General features: G+C 44.6%; 2 protein-coding genes across 7 annotated transcripts in view; one reads left to right on the top strand and one right to left on the bottom strand.

Moving 5' to 3' along the window:
• Window positions 1–26,658, bottom strand: part of NKX1-2 (NK1 homeobox 2) — a 33,438-nt gene that overhangs the window by 5,573 nt on the left and 1,207 nt on the right. Inside the window, exons 2-4 of one of the 5 annotated variants that reach the window (XM_056529539.1) lie at window positions 14,471–14,551; window positions 11,990–12,248; window positions 6,217–6,604 (exon numbers count right to left, since the gene is read on the bottom strand). In XM_056529539.1, coding sequence (XP_056385514.1) covers window positions 6,217–6,364 — 148 coding nt within the window. In that variant the 5' untranslated portion in view covers window positions 6,365–6,604; window positions 11,990–12,248; window positions 14,471–14,551. Of the gene's footprint in view, window positions 1–6,216; window positions 6,605–11,989; window positions 12,249–14,470; window positions 14,598–26,658 lie in introns of those variants that run through there. The other 4 variants (XM_056529540.1, XM_056529538.1, XR_008846129.1 and 1 more) reach the window with 4 other exon arrangements.
• LHPP (phospholysine phosphohistidine inorganic pyrophosphate phosphatase) overlaps window positions 20,755–26,658 on the top strand; it is a 40,084-nt gene continuing 34,180 nt past the window's right edge. Inside the window, exon 1 of one of the 2 annotated variants that reach the window (XM_056529534.1) lies at window positions 20,755–20,927. In XM_056529534.1, coding sequence (XP_056385509.1) covers window positions 20,809–20,927 — 119 coding nt within the window. In that variant the 5' untranslated portion in view covers window positions 20,755–20,808. The remainder of the gene's footprint in view (window positions 20,928–26,658) is intronic. The other variant, XM_056529535.1, reaches the window with a different exon arrangement.

Here is a 26,658-nt window from a genome sequence, read left to right as displayed (position 1 = left end):
GGCCCCAGTGGTCGGACCCCCCCCCCCCCCCCCCCCCCGATCAGATATTTACAGTTTTCCCAGTTCCGTGGATTGGTGATTAGTTCCAATCTTTTAATAGCCCTATCATTTTACACTTTGGGCTGGGCCCATATTTTGTACTTAACCCCCTGCTGTGATCCTTTCCCCAGTCCTGAGGCTCTTGTATATCTGGAATACAGTATAGAGCAGTGGTCTTCAACTTGCGGACCTCCAGATGTTGCAAAACTACAACTCCCAGCATGCCCGGACAGCCAACGGCTGTCCGGGCATGCTGGGAGTTGTAGTTTTGCAACATCTGGAGGTCCGCCGGTTGGAGACCACTGGTATAGAGAGTTATTGGACAGAGCTGTAGACATGATAATGGGGTCACATGGTGATAATGGGGTCACATGGTGATAATGGGGTCACAGTACGGTGTATTCACCTTGTGTGTGTTCAGTAATTGAGCGCTGTCTATTCTTCTATTCTGTATCACACAACAGAGGAAACCAGGAGACCCGACCCCCAGTGAAAAGTTTGGGAGAAGGCGCACCTCTAATGGCTGTATACTTTATACCAAAAACAAATTGAAAACCCATTTTTATGCTGTAAGGGGCACAATGACACACATTTTTGGCATTACTACAGTGTGGGGCATTAATAGCACTATTACTGCGTAGAGCAGTGTTTCCCAACCATGGTGCCTCCAGCTGTGGCCAAACTACAACTCCCAGCATGCCTGGACAGTCAAAGGCTGGAGTTGTAGTTTGGCCACAGCTGGAGGCACCCTGGTTGGGAAACACTGGTGTAGAGCCTAAAAATGGGCAGTATCACACTAATAGTGTACAAAATGTGACACTATTAGGCTTGGGCCACATGGTTACCGTCACCATTACACTGTCTGTGTGGCCCCAGATCGCATTGTTACGCTCCCATGCTGCATCACAGCTTATGTATGTGAATGGGGTCACGTTGTGACCCGCAAATTATTAAGGCCAGTTATCCATCCTGGATTGGATTTATCACGTTTGTCAGGTCACGGTCGCAGCCACATGGGCGCAGTTTGCAATACAACCCCATTCACTTAGATAAACTGAGATGCAGCACGAATCAGGGAGCCTGATACAGCCATCTTTAGCTGCGCGACCAATGAGCTCTACTTGTAATTTTGCCCCGAGCCACACTAAGGCTGGGTTCAGACTACGGAATTTCCGCCTGCAATTTTGCTTTGAAATTGCAGGCGGAAATTCCGCTTTCTAAAATGTATAGTGTAGTGAATGATTTTCCATTCACAAATTCACACTTCGGAATTTGTGAACGGCCAATCCGCTTGGAAATTTCTGCCTGAAGAAAGGCGTTGATCTTTCTTCAGACAGAAATCCGCGCGGAACACATTGCAGTCTATTGGAGACTACAGTGTCCGCGCGGTCCTAGCGCCGACTGATTCAGCCGGCGCTGGCCGCACTCGGAATCTCCAGGCGGAAATTTTCTGCCTGAAGATTCAGTAGTCTGAACCTGGCGTTAGGGTCTATTCACATGGCGGAATTTCCGTTTGCAGAATTCCACCTCAAATTAAAGCCCATAGACTTTTATGGGATTCCACACTCCCATTCATACATTCTGCTTGCGGAATTCCACAAGCGGAATTTTAGAAGTGTGAATGGGAGTGCGGAATCCCATAGAAGTCTAAGGACTCCGGTGGGAAACCATTTTCTAAAATCAACTGGTGACAGAAAGTTAAACAGATTTGTAAATGACTTCTATTTAAAAATCTTAATCCTTCCAGTAGTTCTCAGCTGCTGTAGGCTCCAGGAGGAAGTTCTTTTCTTTTTGAATTTCTTCTCTGTCTGACCACAGTGCTCTCTGCTGACACCTCTGTCCATGTCAGGAACTGTCTAGAGCAGGATAAGTTTGCTATGTGGATTTGCTTCTGCTCTGGACAGTTCCTGACACGGACAGAGGTGTCAGCAGAGAGCACTGTGGTCAGACAGAAAATAATTCAAAAAGAAAAGAACTTCCTGTGGAACATACAGAAGCTGATAAGTACTGGAAGGATTAAGATTTTAAAATAGAAGTAATTTACAAATCTGTTTAACTTTCTGGCACCAGTTGATTTAAAAAAATATATAGTTTTCCACCGGAATAACCCTTTGAGGGGTTTTAGCGTGCACCTTCCCAGTGCCCTGCCATCAGGAAGTCCATAGCTGAAGGTACGGAAGGAATTTTCCACCGGATTACCCCTTTAATTTGAGGCAGGATTCCGCAAGTGGAAATTCTTTCGTGAATATACCCTACGCAGACCATGTCAGAGTAGAACCAAAACACCTTTGAGAATGTGACGGGGCATGGTGTGACTCGGAGTTCCACCTAGCCGCACGTGCCATCTCCTTACCATACCGCGTACAAGTGTTCTAGCAGTGACCTGTGGCTTTGACATGTAGTAGACAGGCGGAGCGCAGACTGACGGGTTTTATTAGCCGGGGTTATTAAGAAGAAATTGCTGGCTTCCGTGCCCTGATGAAGTGACCGGGCAGTGATTAGATCGATAGCTGTCATCTCTCTAATACAGGGGCTTCTCATCAAACAGGAAGCCTGTGCTCAGAGATAGGCAGCCACCAGTAATGGGATATTGATCTCTGCCAGGGACAAGCAGTCTTACAACTAAACCCACTTGCCCCTGCTTCCCATAGGGGCCAGAGCAATTACTGGGGCCCCGGGCTCCGAGTCATCAGCAGGTCTTATTTATCTCCCGCTCACCTTATGCGCAGTGACATCACCCAGGTGAGAGGTTACAAGTGCTATGGCTATTAGCATATACAGTCATCCCTCAACTTACAATGGCCTCAACATACAATAGTTTCAACATACAATGGTCTTTTCTGGACCATTGTAACTTGAAACCGGACTCAACATACAATGCTATGGAATCTGCAAAACGTGTCAATGGCTGGAAGAACTGACCAATCAGAATGGGCATTCACTGGTAAAACCCCTGACCAATCAGAATGGGCATTCACTGGTAAAACCCCTGTATTACTGAAGTGCATGCACTGACTGGTGTCTGGTAGCGCCCCCTACAGTACAGGGAGGTATTACATGTTCTGTACTCTTTACCTGGGTCAGAGTTAGCTGCTCCTTTGAACACCAGGTGAGGGCGGCTCCATTTTCCTTTTTTTAGGACATTGCGTGTTCTGTACAGGATCCTGAAGAAGCTTCTGTCCTCTACATAGACCAGTGTTTCCCAAAGAGAGTGCCTCCAGCTGTTGCAAAACTACAACTCCCAGCATGCCCGGACAGCCGAAGGCTGTCCGGGCATGCTGGGAGTTGTAGTTTTGCAACAGCTGGAGGCACCCTCTTTGGGAAACACTGAAATAGACAGTGATTTCCAGCTCCCAGCAGATCTTTCTTACTTTTATATATAAGGATTTGCTTTATCTATATTAGTTATCTACTTAGTTTTCTTTAATCCTCACTTTTTCCTATTTTTGGATGACATTTTGGGGCTTCAGAACCAATTACCAGGTTTCCATAGAGTTATGGTCTCAACATACGATGGTTTCAACTAGAGATGAGCGAACATACAGTAAATTCTATTCGTCACGAACTTCTCGGCTGCTTTCAGGTGCTCCTGTGGGCTGGAAAAGGTGGATACAGTCCTAGGAGACTCTTTCCTAGGACTGTATCCACCTTTTCCAGCCCACCGGAGCACCGGAAAGCTGAACTAATTTATGCAGGAAAAGTCATCAACTGCCGAGCCGAGAAGTTCGTGACGAATCGAATTTACTGTAAGTTCGCTCATCTCTAGTTTCAACATACAATGGTCGTCCTGGAACCAATTAATATTGTAACTTGAGGGACCACTGTAGATAACCCAACAACTGTAATCCTAATGGCTGCTAACAAAAGACTACACAAAAAGTGTAAAAAAAATGTCAATGCGGATAGTACTGTATATAGTATATGCAACAAAATAACCCATCTATATATATATATATATATATATATATATATATAGTTATATATGTATCCTTTAACGTACAATTGCTCCGACACAGTAATCTATGTGGTTACGAACCCCAAGAAATCCCAGTAAAGGGGTCCTGAATGTTTCTGGGGGTGAAGCTTACTTAAATAGACCTTGTCCATATTTTGTGTAAAGTGCGAAACCCCTTTAGGGTTATGTTCACACCCCATACAGTTGATGCAAAGGTATCCCGTCAATCTTTTGCTATATATTCTATATGTAAGTCTATGGCTACTTTTGACAACTATGCTGCTTGCACATGGATAAATCCCCCTATAGAAGTTCTGCCTATAAACTATGTATATAACTCCCCCCACTTCAAATACAGACTACGACTTGAATTACACACAGACTCAACCGCAATGGTCCGAAACCACATGTATGCAAAGAGGTTCTGCAGCGATTGCAATGATTTTTTTCCATATTGAAATAGTTCACATTGTTCTAAACGGAAAGTTCTAACAACTAGTGACCAAAAAGAAACTTTTCAAACAACATTCTCCGACCACATGGTTCTAGGCTGCACCAGTTATCGCTCCATTTCCTATTAACGGACTAATCGGACAATTAAGAGGATGACGTAATAAATAACAGAAAACTAAAATCATATATATATATATATTATACAAAACAGAAGGTTGCAGCAGCACTCTTGGTCAAAAAATGGAGGCTCTTAGCGCACTTTTTGATCAAAACGAGCCTCCATTTTTTGACCAAGAGAGCCGCTGCAACCTTCTTTTTTATATACTTTGTATTTGCCACAGCAGCGTGCCCCCGTGTATTAGGTAGTTGTGCTGGCTATTTTTCTTCTTTTAGTTTTTGCTATGCAAGTTAGGGGGGACTGGCACCCTCTGTAGCCGTGCACCCCTCCCTATTTCACAGGAGGTTTTAAATTGATAGTGGATCCAGCATGTCACCCAGTCAGAGGCCATATGCCCAGCAGAGGTGAGTGGATTGAGCGCGTTAGGGTCCCATCCGACAAGAGGCCAACTCTGCGTGGTGGATGGGGGACACGTTTTGTTTAAAAAGTGCGCTAAAAACTTTTTTGTAATATATATATATGTATGTGTGTGTGTGTATTTTTATAAATTTTTTAGTAATAAAGTAACTTTTGTATGTTTCAAATGATGACATTGTAATGGTTAACAAAGGGAAAAAATTATAAATAATAAAAATTAACATATATATATATATTATCAATTATAATAATAAAAATAAAGGATCCAACTTGTAAAGTAACTATAAAGAAGACAGTGGTCTATGAGCCCAAGACTGGGCATGCTGGGAGTCGGAGTTTCGCAACAGCTGGAGACACCCTGCTTGGGAAACCCTGCTTTATGCAATCACTGCTTGAAATGCTACAGCCGAAATTGGCAACCGAGAAACACACACATATATATATATATATATATATATACATACACATACACACACACACACCCACACACATATATATTTTTTGTTAATTGATAAAATAACTTTCGTACAGTTCAGATGATGACACTGTAATAAATAACAAAAGAACTAAATAATACAAATTTATAAATGTGTGTGTGTAAATTAGGGATCGACCGATTATCGATTTGGCCGATATTATCGGCCGATATTCACGATTTTGGACGTTATCAGCAATTACCTTGCCGATAATCCAAAAATGCCCCCCGCGGATAAATAGTCAATAATTTATACCAGAATATCGGTATAAATTATCGGCTATTGGCCTTAACCTCCACAGATCATCGGTATCGGATCTAAAAAAAATCGATATCGGTCGATCCCTAGTGTAAATAATAATTATATATATATATATATATATATATATATATATATATTATACACACACACACACACAGTTATATGTATATATAAAGAAATCAGCAGTATATAAGCAGGTGTTTCTCAAGCAGGGTGCGCGCTCCAGTTGTTGCGAAACTACAACTCCCAGCATGCCCGGACAGCCAAAGGCTGTCCGGGCATGCTGGGATTTGTAGTTTCACAACAGCTGGAGGCACCCTGCTTGGGAAACACTGCTATACGCCATCATTGCTTGGAAAGCTATAGCCAAATTTGGCAAAGAGAAACTTAAAGTCTCAGTACTACCAGTTTTCAGCCGGCAACTGCTGGGACTTACAGTTCCCCCCCAAAGTTTTCGACCCTCAGGTAAACCGATCCAAGAACTATACCCGACTCACCTGCATCCTCCTCCTCCTCCTCCGAACTCTCGCTTGGTTTCTTGCTCTTGGCCTGACTCAAGATATCCGCAATGGAGAAAGGCGTATGGAGATGTTTCGGAGCAGAGTTCCTCTTTTCGTCCCCGCCGTCGCAATTTAACATCCCCATAATGTCCCAGGTGAGGCGTCCTACAGGCAGGTACCTGGAATCCTTCAGCAGCCTTTTATAGTAGCTTGCGGAAAGGGACAACGGTGAGGTTTATAGCGCAGATGATGTCCGCAGCCCCTCGGTGTCTTCTCTGTATGATGACTACTCTTTATGTGAGATAGGAGCCTCTGGCTTCATGGGCATCCCATAGAGGAGGAGACAGCAGCCACGAGAAACCGAGGGGAGGAGAAGACACTAAAACTGGAATGACAACAAGCAACATGACAAGGGGAGGAGAAGAGAAGTCTATTTATCGCCGGTACCCAGTCCATTTATTCGTCCTTGGTGTCTTCCTATTGTCTTCTTTCATAGCCACAATTACCGCGCACTTCCACTACCCCATCCTGTCATTCGGCTCTTTCATCTCCCATCTGCCCATCATCTCGATCATCTATTTAATTCCTCATCCATTTGGCCTCACTTTACAAATTAGTATTGGTTGGTTAGTTATAATGTGAATTTCAAGGTAAAGATTAAAACAGCCATTAACCGATCATTGTTCTCCGGTTATAGATTGATGTGGATTTCTTCATTTAATTATTATTTTTTTTCCTTTAAGTAATTCACAAAGCAAACAAAACAAGAGAGGATTTATAGCCGTACAATGTCAAGTGGCGCTCATCCGTCTTTACAGCGAGCTAAATGGATGGAATTGTGTCAGGGACATTAAGAAGCGAATGGACAAGATTTTTTTTTTTTTTTTTGTTACTTTTCAAAATAAATTGAAAACTTTCTGTCACTTTTCACGATGAAGAACACGCAACGCCCGGCTGGATGACCCACAGCTTTTTCAGTAGCATAAAATTAGTGCAGAATATGGGGTCATTGATCATCTTTTTTGCACAATTTTTTTGGGGGGTGTTTTGAGTGGTTTTCCAGCATGGAAGGCTGTGCGTCTTATTTATGATCGTTTTTTGCCCCTTTTTTAAAAAAAAAATTTTGCTGTTTGCGTTCGCTTCATTATTTTTGCGCTTGGAGGGGGGCATTGCTTAGGCTATGTTCTCAAGCCGTAATTTTTGCCGACTGATCAGCCGGACATTCCGTCCGTGGCAGGCACCAAATTGGTTGATGCAAGGACCGCTCGAAAATGTACCCTCTCCATAGACAGCGATGCATTTCCGAGCAGATTCCGCAGAAAGAATTGACGAGTTAGCTCTTTCTGTAGAGGCCGAAATCGGCATTTCCGCGGCAGATGTTTTCTCCAGAAAACTCCATGGTGCAGCAGAACCCCATTGAAAACAACAGACCTCTGCTGCAAACAAAATTTCCATGCTGAATTTTTTCGTTGGATTCTGCCGTGTTAACAAGGCTTTAGTGTTATAAGGGTACTCTGCCCCTATACATCTTATCCCCTATCCAAAGGATAAGGGGATAAGATGTCTAATTGCGGGGGTCCCGCCGTTGTGACCCCCCGCAATCTTTCTGCAGAACCTGGTGTTTAGAATGCCGGCTGCGGTGCCAGAGTCTCGTAACCTCACGGCCACGCCCCCTCGTGATGTCATGCCCCCTCAATGCAAGTCTATGGGAGGGGGCGTGGCCATGACGTCACAGGCCTCTGGCGCCACATTGCTAGTCATCCGGCACAGAGCGAAGTTTGCTCCGTGCACAGAGTGCCCCCCGCGATCAGACATCTTAACTAGAGATGAGCGAACTTACAGTAAATTTGATTCCTCACGAACTTCTCGGCTCGGCAGTTGATGACTTTTCCTGCATAAATTAGTTCAGCTTTCAGGTGCTCCCGTGGGATGGAAAAGGTGGATACAGTCCTAGGAGACTCATTCCTAGGACTGTATCCACCTTTTCCAGCCCACCGGAGCACCGGAAAGCTGAACTAATTTATGCAGGAAAAGTCATCAACTGCCGAGCCGAGAAATTCGTCAGGAATCGAATTTACTGTAAGTTCGCTCATCTCTAATCTTAACCCCTATCCTTTGGATAGGGGATAAGATGTCTAGCGGGCGGAGTACCCCTTTAAGATATATTTACTGCATTTATCATCTGCATACAAATAATTTTTGCACAAAAATTTGCACAAGTATACTACATTCTAGGTGATGAAGGAGAGAGAAAAATTGACTTTTACATGTCTTTTTCCCTGCTGAGCATCCTTTTAGAAATGTGCGCAATTTATTATGTTGAGTGCGCAATTTCTTAAATTGGAAGCAGAAACCCTGCCAGAAAAACATTGTAATTGAAAAGAAAAATTGTGCAAAATTTTCACGCAAATGATAAATCCGCCCTATTGACATAATTTATGTTTCGCATAGACTGCAGATTTGTTATGGATTTTCCCTATTAATGGTCTATTCACACGTACAGTATTCTGCACAGATTTGATGCACAGGATTTTCTGCTGCAGAATTCATTGTAAACTGAATGACTGAACACAGCTTGAAATCCTGCGCATCAAATCTGCGCAGAATACTGTACATGTGAATAGATCCTAAGGAAGTAAAAAAAAAAAACTGCAGATTTCAAATATATTGACTTGTTGCTGTAGCCTTGGGAAGGAAATTCTGCAGATTTTGCACAGTGGAAAATCCACAGCATTCCTGCACCAAAATAAACAGCAGTAAATTGTGCAGGTTTCGGTACAGATTTGTTTGGGGATTTGCCATTGTGGGTCCACATTGTTACTGCCACAGAATCCCCAGCAATAATGGGGAAATTCTGCAATAAATCCGCAGAGAGTCTGCAGCATAAACTGACATGTGCAGATAAAGGTCAATTTACCACACAGATTGTTTACTCGACGTGTCAACAGGATTTCTACTTATCCAATCCACTTTTCTGCTACTGTAATACACTGTAAATATATCATTTCATCTGTGTAGAAATAAAATGACCCAGATCATGTGACGACATTGGCATTTCTTGCATTAATCGACCCCTAATATGTAAACGTACCGGACACACATGATGCAGATATCCGGGAATAATAGTACAATCCTGTAACAAATATTACTGTAAACTTTGTACTATATTAAGTGGTCATTAAAGGGGTTATCCAAAAGTTATACCCTATCTACAGGATAAGGGACAACTATCTAATTGTTGGGGGGCCGAATGCGGAAACCCTTACCGATCCCAAGAACGGAGGACCAATCCTAAATAAAGGGAGTGGTCAGAAGCCCCATAAATTTAAAGGGGTACTCCGGTGGAAAACTTTAAATTTTTTTTTAAATCAACTGGTGCCAGAAAGTTAAACAGATTTGTAAATGACTTCTATTAAAAAATCTTAATCCTTCCAGTACTTATTATCTGCTGAATACTACAGAGGATATTATTTTCTTTTTGGAACACAGAGCTCTCTGCTGACATCATGGCCACAGTGCTCTCTGCTGACACCTCTGTCCATTTTAAGAACTGTCCAGAGTAGGAGAAAATCCCCATAGAAAACATATGCTGCTCTGGACAGTTCCTAAAATGGACAGAGATGTCAGCAGAGAGCACTGTGGTCATGATGTCAGCAGAGAGCTCTGTGTTCAAAAAAGAAAAGAATTTCCTCTGTATTATTCAGCAGCTAATAATTACTGGAAGGATTAAGATTTTTTAACCCCTTAAGGACCGGGGGGTTTTCCGTTTTTGCATTTTTGTTTTTTGCTCCTTGCCTTTAAAAAATCATAACTCTTTCAATTTTGTACCTAAAAATCCATATGATGGCTTATTTTTTGCACCACCAATTCTACTTTGTAATAATGTCAGTCATTTTGCCCAAAAATCTACGGTGAAACGGGAAAAAAAATCATTGTGCGACAAAATTGAAAAAAAACCGCTGTTTTGTAACTTTTGGGGGCTTCCGTTTCTACGTAGTACATTTTTTGGTAAAAATGACACCTGATATTTATTCTGTAGGTCCATAAGATTAAAATGATACCCTACTTATATAGGTTTGATATTGTCGGACTTCTGGAAAAAATCATAACTACATGCAGGAAAATTAATACGTTTAAAATTGTCATTTTCTGACCCCTATAACTTTTTTATTTTTCCGTGTATGGGGCGGTATGAGGGCTCATTTTTTGCGCCGTGATCTGAAGTTTTTAACAGTACCATTTTTGCATTGATAGGACTTATTGATCGCTTTTTATTCATTTTTAAATGATATAAAAAGTGACCAAAAATGCACTATTTTGGACTTTGGAATTTTTTTGCGCGCACGCCATTGACCGAGCGGTTTAATTAATGATATATTTTTATAATTCTGACATTTCCGCACGCGGCATAACCATATATGTTTATTTTTATTTTTATTTACACTGTGTTTTTTTTATTTATTGGAAAAGGGGGTGATTCAAACTTTTAATAGGGGAGGAGTTAAATGATCTTTATTCACTTTTTTTTTCACTTTTTTTTTGCAGTGTTATAGGTCCCATAGGGACCTATAACACTGCACACACTGATCATTGTTATCCCATAGGGACCTATAACACTGCACACACTGATCTTCTATGCTGATCACTGGTTTCTCATAAGAAACCAGTGATCAACGATTCTGCCGCATGACTGCTCATGCCTGGATCTCAGGCACTGAGCAGTCATTCGGCGATCGGACTGCGAGGAGGCAGGTAGGGGCCCTCCCGCTGTCCTGTCAGCTGTTCGGGATGCCGCGATTAGCCGCGGCTATCCCGAACAGCCAGACTGAGCTAGCCAGGAACTTTCACTTTTAGCCGCGCGGCTCAGCTCTGAGCGCGCGGCCAAAGGGTTAATAGCGCGCGGCGCCGCGATCGGCGCTGCGCGCTATTAGAGGCGGGTCCCGGCTTCACTATGACGCAGGGCCCGCCGTGATATGACGCGGGGTTACTGTGTAACCCCGCGTTATATCAGAAGAGCAGGACCAAGGACGTACCGGTACGTCCTTGGTCCTTAAGGGGTTAATAGAAGTCATTTACAAATCTGTTTAACATTCTGGCACCAGTTGATAAAAAAAAAAAAAAAAAAAGAAAGTTTTCCACCGGAGTACCCCTTTAAGAGCTGGTTGCACAGGCACGCTTCTGCTCCATTCATTTGAGTTTCTCGGGATTGATGGGGAGTCTGGTAGTTGTGAATAGGGGATAACTTTGGATCTTAAAATAACCCTGTAAAAGGGGTATTCCCATCTAGAATAACATAGTTAATCTTGTAGGACACATCAAGATAAATATTTTTGCAGGGAGCTGTAGTTTTGCAACAGCTGGAGGCACCCTAGTTGGGAAACACTGCGGAAGCCTAAGAAAACCTCTTTATGAGTACATTCACACATTCCGTATCTGCTGTAGATCTGGTGATGTGATCAGTTATTTATGTTATATTGCAGTGGTCTTCAACCTGCGGACCTCCAGGTGTTGCAAAACTACAACTCCCAGCATGCTCGGACAGCCGTTGGCTGTCCGAGCATGCTGGGAGTTGTAGTTTTACAACATCTGGAGGTCTGCAGGTTGGAGACCACTGGCGCTAACATGTATCCAAATCCACTACAAAATCCTAGGAACAGAATGTGAAGCAGAAATTCAAGAAGCTTAGAGGGAAACTGACAGCAACATCACCCGCACTAAACGGAATAGACAGAGTAATAAAGCGGGCGATGCTGATTCAAACGCACTTTACCTTATAAAAATCTGTTGTGCCGTTCTAGAGAAAACGGTAATAATCAAAAAATTCTGATGATCTTCTTTGAGCAATGGAGGCGGACTCCAGCCTCTCTGAGGAATACTTATCCTGCCTGCTCGGGCCCATTGACTCCGCCCCCTTCATAAATATTCATTCAATTTACTTCTTCAGCGTGCCTGCATGATACGCCAAGTATGTGACCTGCTGTATTGAAGCCGTGCCGCTCCCCACTTCCGGGTTAGAACAGGTGATGCTGCTGTCAGACAGAACAGACATGCCAGTCAGGAGTGGTGGGAATATTCAATACTTCTGCTCGATGCATACTGAAAGAGTATGTGATGTCTTGTCTCTACGCTGGTTATCTGGGTGACAGTACAATATGACACCTGTTAAAGTCATCAGATACTATGTATATGGTAGGGATCGACTGATATTCACGATTTTGGACGTTATCAGTATCGGCAATTACCTTGCCGATAATCCGATAATGCCCTGCCCCCGACCGCACCGCCCTCCCCCCCACCGCACCACCCCGGCCAGAGACTGCCGCCGCCGCTGCCCCATTGCCTCCCCCATCCCCGGTTTTATAATTACCCCGGGTACTGGTAGTTATAAAACTGGGAATGGGGGAGGCAGGGGTAGGACTCAGGAGGACCCCAGGACAGGCAGGGGGAGAGAAGCGGGTGGCGGGGGTCTCTGGCACCGCAAAAGCCTCTGCAGATCATTGATTTAAAGCGCCCGCCTTAAATCAGTGATCTGCAGCGGCGTGGGGGGGGGGGGGGTTGTTTTGGGGATAAATAGCCGATAAGTTATACCGGAATATCGGTATAAGTTAATCGGCTATCGGCCTTAACCCCCACAGATTATCGTATCGGCCCTAAAAAAATCGATATAGGTCGGTACCTAGTATATGGCAGCCAAGAAAGGGCTGTAATGAGTCCTACGTATTCTGTTTAGATATATTTAAAATAAAAATAAAAAGCAGTATAATGCATTACTTTTACATTGAGGCTAGGACATAACACAGAATCACGACTGGAATTATATTGGCCTGAGATCCCAAGGTGGCCGGTGATGACTAAATCAGTTGGTGCTAGGACGTTGCAGACACTGCCGCCCCCATAGATGGCAAGGTAATCCATGCGGACTCTGCTGACAGAGTGATCTTACTTTTTGGGCAGAATTTCAGGGGTGGAAGCTCGGCTGCTGAAATTCCGTAGTGTTCCTTTGACAGAAATAAGATTCAGCTGTCCCAGAACACAGACGTCTCCAGGGTCATATCAGATGGAACTTTATGATGAACCTTCCCTTTAAATCAGGGCTTTCGACACTGGGTGCCGCAACACATTGGGCATGTGGGGTAATGAAATGGCACAAAAGGTAATCAGGTGGGAATGAAGTGGCATAGGGGGTGATCAAGAGAATGGCAGAGGGGGTGATCAGGGGGGAATAAAGTGGCACAGGGGGCGATCAAAAGAATGGCACAGGGCGTGATCGGGGGAAGCATAAAGTGGCACAGGGTGATCAGGGGGAATGAAGTGGCACATGGGGCAATCAAGAGTGGGTAATGAAATGGCATATACGGTGTCCATATTAGGACAACATCAGGCGTCAGACAAACCTCCGTCACACCTCAGACAAACCTCCCTCAGCCCTCAGACAAACCTCCGTCACACCTCAGACAAACCTCCGTCACACCTCAGACAAACCTCCGTCACACCTCAGACAAACCTCCGTCACACCTCAGACAAACCTCCCTCAGCCCTCAGACAAACCTCCGTCACACCTCAGACAAACCTCCCTCAGCCCTCAGACAAACCTCCGTCACACCTCAGACAAACCTCTGTCACACCTCAGACAAACCTCCGTCACACCTCAGACAAACCTCCGTCACACCTCAGACAAACCTCCCTCAGCCCTCAGACAAACCTCCGTCACACCTCAGACAAACCTCCATCACACCTCAGACAAACCTCCGTCACACCTCAGACAAACCTCCCTCAGCTCAGCCAAACCTCTGTTATACCTCAGACAAACCGCCGTCATGTCTCAGGCGTCAGCCGAACAGCCGTTGATGTAATGTTTTCCTCGATTCGTAGAAAAATGGTAGCGCATGCGCAGCACTCCACTGACAGCGTAGGGCTAAAGTAGGCAGCATTAGGAGTGTAGCGCTAGCGTAGCCCTGCACATGCGCAGTTGTCCGTCCCGCTCAGAGCTCATGCTCTGCTTTCCTCCTCAGTTAGCGTAGGGAGGCTGGAAGACTTTAACGGCTGTCCGGCTGCAGTCTGAGGCATGACGGAGGTTTGGCTGAAAGCTGAGGGAGGTTTGTCTGAGGTGTGATGGAGGTTTGTCTGATGTAAAGGGCCCAGAAGGGTAATGGAGGGGCCACTTGGGATGTGCCCCCCCCCCTTCCTTTTCCCCATGTCAGTTATTGTTACAGTACATTTTATTAAGGGATTAATTTATGATACAACTCACGGTGGTGCTGAGTTCTCTTGCAGGGGCCGACTGTTGCTGGGCAGATTGGAGTGTCTCCTGATTGGTGGATTCGGCGGGAATCTGGTAAGAGATAAATAACGGCCATCTTGATAGTGGTGCTCAGTCCTGTGAAGAAGAAGGAGAATATCCCATCGCCCTTCCTCCCTTGTCACGGCCGTTTTGAGGGGCGTCGCCCAGTTTGGGCTGACAGCTATTTAGTCCTGTGGGGGTCACCCAGAATGCTCTGGGCGGACAGTTGGTGGTTATTTGAGAAAATGAGAAGTTGATATTCAGGTTATGGAGTTTTAAGTTGATATTTATGGTTTTATTTGGTTAATTATTTAATAAATTATTTATTTATTTCATTAAATCCTCTCAATAAACGGCCGTGGCCTTTTCATCCAAAAGGTTGTTTGTCTTTATTTGGGGTTTTGGCCTGGGTGGTGGGGGTGTCACTATCCCATGCCTGAAGATGTCTTAATTAGTGTTGAGCGGCATAGGCCATATTCGAATTCGCGATATTTCGCGAATATATGGACAAATATTCGTCATATATTCGCTAAATTTGCATATTCGTAATATTCGCGTTTTATTTTCGCATATGCGAAACTTCGCGCATGCGAAAATTAGCATATGCCAAAATTAGAATAAACAAAAATAAACATAAGCAAAAATTCGCATATGCGAACATTTGCATATGCCAATTTCCGCATGTGCAAAAATTCGCACGCCAGGCTCAAACAGTAGTATTAGAGCCTTCTTTACATCACACAAACTGGAAGCAGAGAGGGATGATCACTGTGATGGGTACTGTGGGATAAAAAAAAAAAAAAACACGAATATTCGTAATTACGAATATATTGCGCTATACTTGCGAATATTCACAAATTCGCGAATATGCGATATTCGCGAATAAAATTCGCATTGCGAATATTCGCGAGCAACACTGGCAACACCGTAGGCATAGGGGGTGATCAAGGGGGGGGGGGCGGGGTAATGAAATGACACAGGGAGTGATCAAGAGAGGTAATGAATTGGCACAGGGTGTGATCAAGAGGGGCATTGGGAGGGATGAAGGGGGGAGGAATGAAATGGCATAGGATGGGGAGGTAAGCAGCCACATTTGTAACATTGATACCGGTATTACGGACTAAGATACATGCAATTGGTGCAAGAGTGTCACCAAACTATGCATGTCTAAGGGAGTCATCAACATGGAAAGTTTGGAAGGCTCTGCTCTAAATCAAATATCTTACATAACTGATGGCTTAACTAATAAGAGATGTAATGGTCACATTTTGCTGCAGATTTTCTGCTGCATCTACCCATTGAAGTCAAAGGCTAGCCCTCACATACTGTGTCCGCTCTACTAATAAAGCGTATAAATTAAACCTATGGCAATATCTACACCAATGTTCCCCAACCAGTGTGCCTCCAGCAATTGCAAAACTACAACTCTCAGCCAAAGGCTGTCTGGGCATGCTGGGAGTTTTGCAACAGCTGGAGGCACACTGTTTGGGAAACACTGTTCTAGGATATGTTTAGGTGATCTCAGTGCATCAATAGTCCGGTACCATCTCCCCGAAAGACTTCTATCTCTACCAGTGATTGAGATACAACGTTATTATTATTTCTATTTGATCAGTCCTATTACCGTTTCTTATTTTATATTACCTCCCGTCTTTATCACTATTAATATTCTGTTCTTGTGCAGCCTTTAAATTGCTTTGATCCAGGGTGTGTATCACCCCCGACCTGTCCTGATGACTCCGGCAAGCGGAAATCAATACTCTCAGCGTGTGGCTGGCTCTGATAAGGCAGCGCGGCGCGGTTTGGCCTTCAGAGGTGCCGCTGGTTGGATGCATTATTAGACATAGACATCAGGTCCAGTAACCGGCATTGTGGAGCTTGTACCTACATGGAGAATAATAAGCAGCTTCCCAACACCTGAACTGGAATTTAGCGTAGAGTGCAGAAAACTACTGAGATGTGCAAAGACGGTCACCCTTATTATATCCTTCAGCCACCTGTATAACCACAAGGTGAAGGCTTCTTACTTGTAAGATCTTATAGTTACATATTTACATGCAAAAGTAAACATTTCACACTTGTCCCTATTCGTTCAGTGACATGGTTTGGCGTTAAAGGAAATCTGCAGTGAAAAAAAACGTACAGGATAGGGGATAAGTGTCTGATTGCGGGGGGTCCGACCACTGGGACCCCTGTGATCTCCTGCACGGGGCCCCGACATTGCTGCAGGTCCCCCATGCAGGAGGCGTGCCGGCCGCAGCATGACATTGCTGCCGACTACCCCCCTCCATGTATCTTTATGGGAGAGGCGGGGATGCAGCGTTTGTGCATCCCCGCCTCTCCCATAGAGCTGTATGGAGGGGGGGCGTTTCCATCAAGCTCAGTGAGCTCGACGCTACGCGCATTAGCCGGTGCACAGCGGGACAATGCCCGTTCGGAAGATCGTGGGGGTCCCAGTGGTCTGATCCCCGAGATCAGACACTTATCCCCTATCCTGTGGATAGGGGATACGTTTTTTCCGCTGCAGGTGTACTTTAATGAATTTTAGATTAAGATTTGGTCATAATTTTGTCTTATATCAGGGTTTACCAATGAGTGTGCCTCCAGCTGTTGCAAAACTACAACTCCCAGCATGCCTGGACAGCCTTTGTCCAGGCATGCTGAAAGTTGCAGTTTTGCAACAGCTGGAGGCACCCTGGTTGGCAAACACTGTCCTACATTTTGCAGCTTGCACTACTGTTAAAATAGCTTTTAGCCCCTCTCAGTAGCCATCATTTTTTAGCCCCTATAAGTAGCCATAATCAGGGTCAGATTAAGACTACCTGGAAGACGGAGCACTTCATTATGATTTTTTTTTTGTGCTTTTGCCTTCTCTGGAAACTTAGCCTTAGTCCTCCCCTGGTCCTTAAAGGGGTACTCCAAAGGGGATAAGATGTCTAGGGGTGGAGTACCCTTTTAAGTCCCCCCCCCCCCCCTTCAACACTCCTGGTCCTTCTCCATTATTCCACTTTTCTGCACCCCCTACCACCCTCCCCCTCAGTCTCCTTCACACTCTTCTGCCCCCTTTACCAAACCCACACTTACCTTACCTCATCCCCCCCCCCTACCCCCCCCAAACAACCTCACTTCAGCCCCCCATGCCCTCCTGGTCCTTCTCCACTACACTTTTCTTCACCAACCCCACCCCCCAGTTCCCCCACATTAGGTTGTAGTTCCCCCACAGTAGGTTGCAGTTCCCCTGCATTAGGTTGTAGTCCCCCCACATTATGTTGGCAGTGTCCCCCACAGACTTACAGCCTCCAGCCATACACAGTGTATGGCTGGAGACTGTATGTCTGTTTACTGCCCCACTTCGGTGCTCTGACCACCGCTCCTCTGGTCCGGGGTCATGATCTACTGCTATGGCCTAGGGGCCATAGCAGTAGGTCCCGGGACCGGAGGAGCGGTGGTCGGAGCACCGAAGATGATGTGTAGGTAACTTACCATGCATGCATCCTCGTTGCTCCGCTCCTATGAGCGCACGCACAGGACGTCAGTGAGGTCACAGCGTGCGCTACCTCCCGGCGGCCCCTGCGTTTTTAAAGTTATTGCGGGGCCACAGAAAGGTAACCGGGACATCCTTGTGTCCCGAAAAGATCTTTCAGGACACAGGGATGTCCTGCTGAATGTGAGGGGGGAGGGGGAATTACAGTATTTATCCGCGTATAACACGCACTGGCATATAACACACACCCTCATTTTCACAGGAAAATTTGAGGGGGAAAAAAATAAATGTAAAATAAATGACTATTGCTCTGAACTATATGCCTCATCATCCCCACCAACTTTGATTCCCCTTGATCCTCAGTTGCCCCCCCCCTCCTTTCTCCCCCTTTTATCAGCCCCTGTGCCACATTTAAATCCCCCGTCTCCTTTCCCGTGTTTTCCCCTGCTCAACCTCCCACTCCTGCTCATTATTACCCACCTGCTCATCATTACCTCCCTGCTCATCATTCTCCACCCCCCCCGCTCATCATTCCCCCCCTGCTCATCATTCCCCCCGCTCATCATTCCCCCCCCCGCTCATCATTCCCCCCCCTGCTCATCATTCCCCCCCTGCTCATCATTCCCCCCCTACTCATCATTCCCCCCGCTCATCATTCTCCCCCCTGCTCATCATTCCCCCCCGCTCAACATTCCCCCCCCCCCCCCCGCTCATCATTCTCCCCCCTGCTCATCCTTCCCCCCAACCCACTCATTCTCCCCCCCGCTCATCATTCCCCCCGTGGCCAGGTAAGGAAATATGAAAAATAGAAAAAGCAGGAGGAGTCCGGGCCCACAGGAGCCGCCGCTGGTCACTGTTATAAAGTGGCCGCGGTCGGGCTACTGATCTTTAACAAGCATCCGGCGCTGCGGCCAGTTTAAAACAGACCCCGATCCGCTACTGAGCAGCCCGCAGGGATGTCCCGAATGTGACAGGGCCCGGAGCAGGTGCTCCATGAGCGCCAATGATGATCCGGCTCTGGCCATAATTCCCTTAGGCTATATGCACACCACGTTTGGGTCTCAGTTTCACAGCAAAAACGCGGTCAACCACGCTATTGTATACGCAAAAAATAAATAAATAAACAGGTCCGTTATAGTTAGTTTTTCCTGCTGCTCCGTTCAGGGTATGCGCCGTCTGTATAGGCAGTAATGACGTTCAGAGCGGATTCTGCAGAAAGAATTGACATGTTAAGGCTAAGTTTCCACTTGGTTTTTTTCTCTGGCAGTTTTTGGATATCTGCCACTGCAGTTTTTGAGCCAAAGTCAGAAGTGGATCCATTAGGGAGGAGAAGTATAAGTCCTTCCTTTATATGTCCTATTCTTTTTGAATCCACTTCTGGCTTTGGCTCAAAAAAGAGAAAAAACCAAGTTGAAACTTAGCCTTATTCAGTTGTCCAGGCATGCTGGGAGTTGTAGTTTTGCAACCTCTGGAGGGCTACAGTCTGGAGACCACTGCCTTTCGGGGATATTTATTTCTCACCTTTTGGGTCTAGGATAAATTGCGGATTCTATAGAAGTCACACATGCGGTGAGATGGTGCCCCATCTAATCTAGAAACATGGGAAGATCAGCTTTGTTTTTGAATTGTTTTAACCCCTTCCTGCTGTGGGTCGCACGGGTACATCCTTGCAGCAGGTATGTTCCCGCAACAGGACATAAGCAGATGTCCCGCCTATGGCCCGACTCTGCAGGACGCACTGAAAGAGATTGTGGCGGTCTCGGCAACTGTAACCCCATAGATGCCACTTTCATTACTGATCACTATCTATGTAATTGACAGGGGGAACCCGATGGTCGCCATGGAAGCCGGAGGCCAGTTTATGGCCTTCTGTCTGCCAAGTATGGAAGCCTGTGATGTCCACCCATAGGCTGGGTTTTATACTGACAGTTATACTGTGCTGCAGTATGATTGTATAGCAGTATAGTATAAAAAGGAAAAAGTATCAAAATCAAATGTTTTTCAGTAAATAAATAAAGTGTAAAAAAAAAAAAAAAAAACAATGCCCCTTTCGCAATAAAGCTTTATATTAGTATAAAAACAAACTATACACAATCGGTATCGTCACATTCATTCATAAGGACTTGTAAAAAAGATACTATTTATCCCGCACAGTGAATGCCAAAAGACAAACAACAAAAAAAGTGCAAAACTGGCCAATTTTGGTCACCACGCCTTCGAAAAAGTGGAATAAAAAAAAATAAAAAAGGTAGCATGTATCGCTAAAACGATGCTAGTAAAAAGTAAAGCTCATCATGTAAAATATATGCCCTGACAAAATGTGATGGGCCAAAAAATAAAAAAAAAGTTATGTCAGAACATGGCAACACGAAAAATGGGAGAAAAAGAATTTTGCTGTGAAAAGGTAAAAAAAAAAAACATAAAAAGCTATATAAATTAGGCATCACCATAACTGTACCAACCCAAAAAAATTAAGATTTTTACCAAACAGTGAACGCCATAAAAAATAAATAAAATGTTCCAATTTTGCACAATATTTTGAAAGAAAAATTTACCACTAATATAATCTCTGAACCGCTTTGCTCAGTTAAAGCATTTCAAAGTTATTACCACTTAAACGGAGTTTGGTCATTAGTAAAGTTACTAAGTAAAGGGTTAAGTTTTGTTTTAGTAAAAAAAAAAAAAAAAAACCCACATAGGGATCAATGATGCCATTAGTGCAGTTCTACTCCAGAACTACAAGTCCCATGGTGCTCCGCTCGACAATACGTCATAGCTAGGGGGCGTGGCCCGTCCTTCTGCTTCTTTACTAGAGCGGCTAGGCATGGCGTCCTGGGCGAGCGGGGTCCGGGCGGTGTTGCTGGATGTTAGCGGAGTCCTGTACGACAGCGGCGGCCCGGCGGGCGGCACCGCCATTCCTGGCTCGGTAGAGGCCGTCAACAGGTGAAAGACTGGGCGTGGTTTGTAATGGCTTTTGAAATGCTACGACAATGTCTGGGCGGGGCCTGTCATGACAAGGGGCGTGGCTTAACGCGGGAACTTTATAGCGAGTAATGATGATCAAGTTCATACTATCTGGAACAGCGTTTCCTAGCCAAGGTGCCTCCAGCTGTTGCAAAACTACAACTCCCAGCATGCCCGGACAGCCAAGGTTATCCTTGTTGGGAAATACTGATCTGGTAGACTACATAGGCAATAAGACCCTTCACACTGCAGAAATCTGAGACCACCCTCACAAATTCTGGCACTTCTCTTTTCCCAAGTGTGAACAATACCTAAGGGTGGGATTCCAATTTTGTGAAAAACAAAAACACCCCAAACACTGCATCTTGGGAGGGAAAAATGAGCAGGCAGTGTTTTTTTTTTATTTGGTGCCATTTTATTCAGGCTAAGGCTACGTTCACACAGCAGAATTTCCGCATGGATTTCCGAATGGAAATTCTGCATGTGTTTATAGCCTTTTTATCTTTCATGGGATCCCATAGTCCTGTTTACACTGCAAATGTATCACTGCGGATGTTCTGCTGCAAAAATTCTGCATTCTGCAAAACTATAAATGATGCCTTATATTTTAGCAGAATTCAGATGCGGAAGCCTATTGAAGTGAATGGGCCTGTGAATACGTGAATACGCTGTGGATCCGCTCGTCTAAACGTACGCTAAGACTATGTTTACATGGGCTGGTTATGAAAGTGTTTCTCTCTGCATTTTGAGCTGCTGCGGGTGTTCTGAGGCCGATTTTCTGTAGGGGAAAATCTGCAGCAGATTACATTGACCCTAAGGGTACGTTCACATGGGCAGGTTACTGACTGGGGGTGTTTCATGGACAATTTTCTGTAGTGGAAAAGCAGCAGACCCCATTGAGGTCAATGTAATCTGCTGCAGATTTTCCACTGTGGAAAAATTAGCAGCGGAACATCTGCAGTGGGAAACGCGCTTGTAACTTGCCTGTGTGAACGTCCCCTAAGGCTATGTTCACACAATTGAATTTCCGTGTGGACTTCCGCAGCCGAGTCTTATTGATTTCAATGGGATTCTGCTTCGTTGTTCGCATAGCAAAATTTCCGCTCCCGAAATATCTGGCACGGAAATTAAAAATCCGGTATCCGCTGAAAGAATTGTCTATTAGTTTTTGGATAATGCACGGAATGCATTGCTGTCTATGAGAGGGAATGTCCGCCTAAGGCTATATTCACACAATCGGAAAATGTGCTGAATGTCCTTACGGGAAAACAAGTGCAGACATTCCGCACATTTGACCAACCAGCGGTCCCCAGGAACACTCAGAAATGCGCCAACTCATAGACGGCAAAGCATTTCCTTGTGGGCTCTGCAGAAAGAATGGACCTGGAATCAGAATTTCTGCGGCAGAAACATCTGGCAAGGAAATTCTGCCGTGCCAACAATGCAGCAGAATTGAAATCAATAGGACTCTGCGGCAGTGGAATGGCCGTGTGGAATTCCGCACATGTTCCGTCCATGTGAACCCGGCCTAACCACGTGCTCCCCAACCTGTGGCTCTCCAGCTGTTGCAAAACTAGTCCCATCATGCCCTGGACAACCAAAGACTATGCTGGAATGATGGGACTTGTAGTTTTGCACCACATCACAGGTTGGAGATCACTGCTCTGCGTCACACTGCAGAAGTGGATCCAGCGGAGAGGCGAAGTGTGGTGTGTACAGCTCTGTTATGGGGGCACTGAGGGTATTACTGGCACGTTATGGCAGCTCAGGTTAACCGTGTAAGTTCAGGACGGTCAGGTGGCAGCTATACATAGTCTGTGTCTATATATAGAGCCCGTAGGGTGACCGAGTATTTCAGACCTTGAAAACGTATGTATTATCCTGGGTGATTGGCGTCTGATCCCGAGGTGTCCCAGAGATCGGATCTCCAGTTCTCCCTGCTGAATAGAGCGGTGGGTTTGCACGTACACCATGCCTTGTCTGTGGGAGCACCGGAGATACCCAAGTGCTGTACTCTGCTCATAATACGGCTCTGTATATCTGTACAGGACTATAATATGGCCATATGCTTTAGCTTGTTTGGCCAATAGCTTTTTGTACTGATCCCCAAGCACATGCAGGATCAAAGCGCAACTGTCACAAATTTGTTCCCCCATAAACTAATCACGGGGCGACAAAGTTCTTTATTATGACTATTCAGGCGTACCTTTTGCTGCTTTCTAGGCTACAAAATGCTTTATATGACAGTCAGCAACAGTGAGATAGGCTATGCCCCTCGGCCGCCACGCCTATCCCCTGTATGTCAGCGTTGGGACCACTGTGTGATTGACAGGTCCCAGAGCATAGGCTCCTTATTATCCTTATCTGCGGGCGGAGAACATTCAACTTTATAAGAAAAAACCAGTGCCCATTCTCCTGCTTATAGTGCCGGCGCAGCGGGTGGCCAGTTTCCATAGAAAGCGCTCGCTAGAGGCAGAGCATTACACCGCGCACTGGGGCCAGGAGCGAGCACTTGCTATGAAAACTAGCCGCCCGCAGCACTGTTGGTTGGTGATGTGAAGAGATCTCACCGACGCTGCAGGCCACAAGCGCTCTCTCCTGATGGCCCCAGTACGCTGTGATAACATTACCGGCGCTGCGCTGCAGGCGGATAGTTTTCATAGCTGGCACTGCAAGCAGGAGAACGGGCACTGGTTTTACTTAGCGACAAAATATAGAAAAAATGCAGCTCAGCTCAACACCCTTAATGGACTGCGGTCTCATATCTGAAGGGGTCCAGTGAAATGAATGGGAGCACGGATCACACAGCGGGCCGCATCCCTTACAAGTAGCGAAAGAAAAACAGGGGTTGATGGATTCCAGCTCTCCCAAAATAGGTGACGATATTAAAACTTCAAATTTAACCGATATGCATTAAAATGGACAAAACAAAAAATGTAAAACAAAAAATAGCGCTGACGCGTTTCAAGCTAAAATATAGCTCTTAGTCATCGTCACCTATTTTGGGAGAGCTGGAATCCATCAACCCCTGTTTTTCTTTCTCTATTGGTTTTTCTTAGTTTATAGGGGTACAAATTCTTGACAGTTGAGCTTTAAGGCTGCCGTCAAAAAAAAATCGTTCAATAACGGATGGAAACAGATGTTATCCATTTGGATCCATTATTATTCGGTTAATAAACCCCCCAAAAATTTTTTTTTGTTCTGCGCATGCTCAGAAGTAAAAAATGGATCAAAATACGGATTGAAAAAAACAGATGCAAACGGATGACATTAAAGGCTCAACCACTTTCCATAGACTTCAATGTTAAATTTACTGTATACGTTTTTTCTTCCGTTTTTTTTTTTTTGACGGAAGAAAAAACACTGCATCTGCCGTCAAAGAAAACAAAAAACGGAGATGAGTGCAGACGGGTACAAACGGATGTAAACGGATTGTAAAAATCCCATTGACCTGAATGGGATTTTTTTAAACCGTTTTTTTAATCTGTTTACAGCCTGCAAGAACGGAACCGAAACGGGGACAAAAAAATAAATAAATGGGGACTGACGGCCGTGTGAACGCACCCTAACTCGGCCAAGTGTGCATGTGTTGTTAACGAAGAACGGAGTAGAAGACGCTGCTAGACTTCTCTGATGGCAGCTTTATGTATTAAGTCAGTGTCTTTCAACCAGAGTGCCTCCAGCTGTTGCAAAACTACAACTCTTAGCATGCCCAGACAGCCGAAGGCCACATCCCTTACAAGTAGTGAAAGGAAAGCAGGGATTGATGGATTCCAGCTCTCCCAAAATAGGTGACGATATTAAAACTTCAAATTTAATCGATATGCATTAAAATGGATGAAACAAAAAATGTGAAAACAAAAAAATAGCGCTGACGCGTTTCAAGCTAAAATATAGCTCTTAATCCTCGTCACCCATTTTGGGAGAGCTGGAATCCATCAACCCCTGTTTTTCTTTCTCTGTTGGTTTTTCCTTGTTTATGGGGGTACAAATTCTTGACAGTTGAGCTTTAAGGCTGCGTTCACACGGCCGTCTAGACCCGTCCCATTCTTCTCCCGTCAGAAAAACTGACTTAAAGGGGTATTCCAGGCAAAGACTTTTTTACATATATCAACTGGCTCCAGAAAGTTAAACAGATTTGTAAATTACTTATATTAACAAATCTTAATCCTTTCAGTACTTATGAGCTTCTGAAGTTAAAGGGTACCTTTCATCAAAAAAACTTTTGATATATTATAGATTAATGTATGCAGAATAACTTTCCAATAGCATGTTATTAAAAAATATGCTTCTTTCTATTTAATTTTCAACTTTGAAAAATGACCACTAGGGGTCTCCCTACCAGTCCTTTTTTTTTTTTTTTTATAGATTTCAGACTCATGCTGGAGTCCTAAATCTCAAACTGCAGCCAGAACAGAGACAAACTCAGCACTGCTCACTGCCAGGGAGCAGTGCTGTGCTTGTCTGTGTCCCGGCTGCAGTCTGAGATTTAGGACTCCAGCATGAGTCTGAAATCTATAAAAAAAAAAAAAAAAAAAAAAAAGGACTGGTAGGGAGACCCCTAGTGGTCATTTTTCAATGTTGAAAATTAAATAGAAAGAAGCATATTTTTTAATAACATGCTATTGGAAAGTTATTCTGCATACATTAATCTATAATATATCAAAAGTTTTTTTGATGACCGGTACCCTTTAAGGTTGTCCTTTTCTGTCTAAGTGCTCTCTGATGACACCTGTCTCGGGAACCGCCCAGTTTAGAAGAGGTTTGCTATGGGGATTTGCTTCTAAACTGGGCGGTTCCCGAGACAGGTGTCATCAGAGAGCACTTAGACAGAAAAGAACAACCTTAACTTCAGAAGCTCATAAGTACTGAAAGGATTAAGATTTTTTAATAGAAGTAATTTACAAATCTGTTTTTCTGGAGCCAGTTGATAAATATAAAAAATTTTTTGCCTGGAATACCCCTTTAAAAACAAAAACAAAAAAACGGACAATAACGGATGGAGATGGATGTTATCCGTTTGGATCCGTTATTGTTTGGTTGATAAACCCCAAAAAAAAGAAAAACATTTTTTTTTGTTCTGAGCATGCTCAGAAGTAAAAAACGGATCAAAATACTGATTGAAAAAACGGATGCAAACGGATGACTTTAAAGGCTCATCCATTTTCCATAGACTTCAATGTTAAATCTACTGTATCAGTTTTTTCTTCTGTTTTTTATTTTTTTATCTTTTTTGACGGAAGAAAAAATACTGCATCTGCCGTAAAAAAACAAAAAAACAAAAAAAATGGAAATGAGTGCAGACGGGTACAAACAGATGTAAACGGATTGTGTAAAATCCCATTGACCTGAATGGGATTTTTGAAATCCGTTTACAGCCTGCAAGAACGGAACTGAAACGGGGATAAAAAAATTAAATAAACGGGGACAGACGGCCGTGTCAACGCACCCTAACTCGGCCAAGTGTGCATGTGTTCCCAACGAAGAATAGAAGACGCTGCTAGACACCTCTGATGGCAGCTTTATGTATTAAAGGAGTAGTCCAGTGGTGACCCAGTGGTGAACAACTTATCCCCTATCCTAAGGATAGGGGATAAGTTTGAGACTGCGGGGGTCCGACCGCTGGGGCCCCCTGCGATCTCCTGTACGGAGCCCCGACAGCCCGCGGGAAGGGGGCGTGTCGACCTCCGCACGAAGCGGCGGCCGACAC

Source organism: Hyla sarda, chromosome 7 (genome assembly GCF_029499605.1).
Source record: "Hyla sarda isolate aHylSar1 chromosome 7, aHylSar1.hap1, whole genome shotgun sequence".
Classification (NCBI taxonomy): Eukaryota; Metazoa; Chordata; class Amphibia; order Anura; family Hylidae; genus Hyla; species Hyla sarda.
The sequence above is the reverse complement of the archived record's forward strand: the minus strand, read 5'-3'. Positions and strand labels throughout refer to the sequence as shown.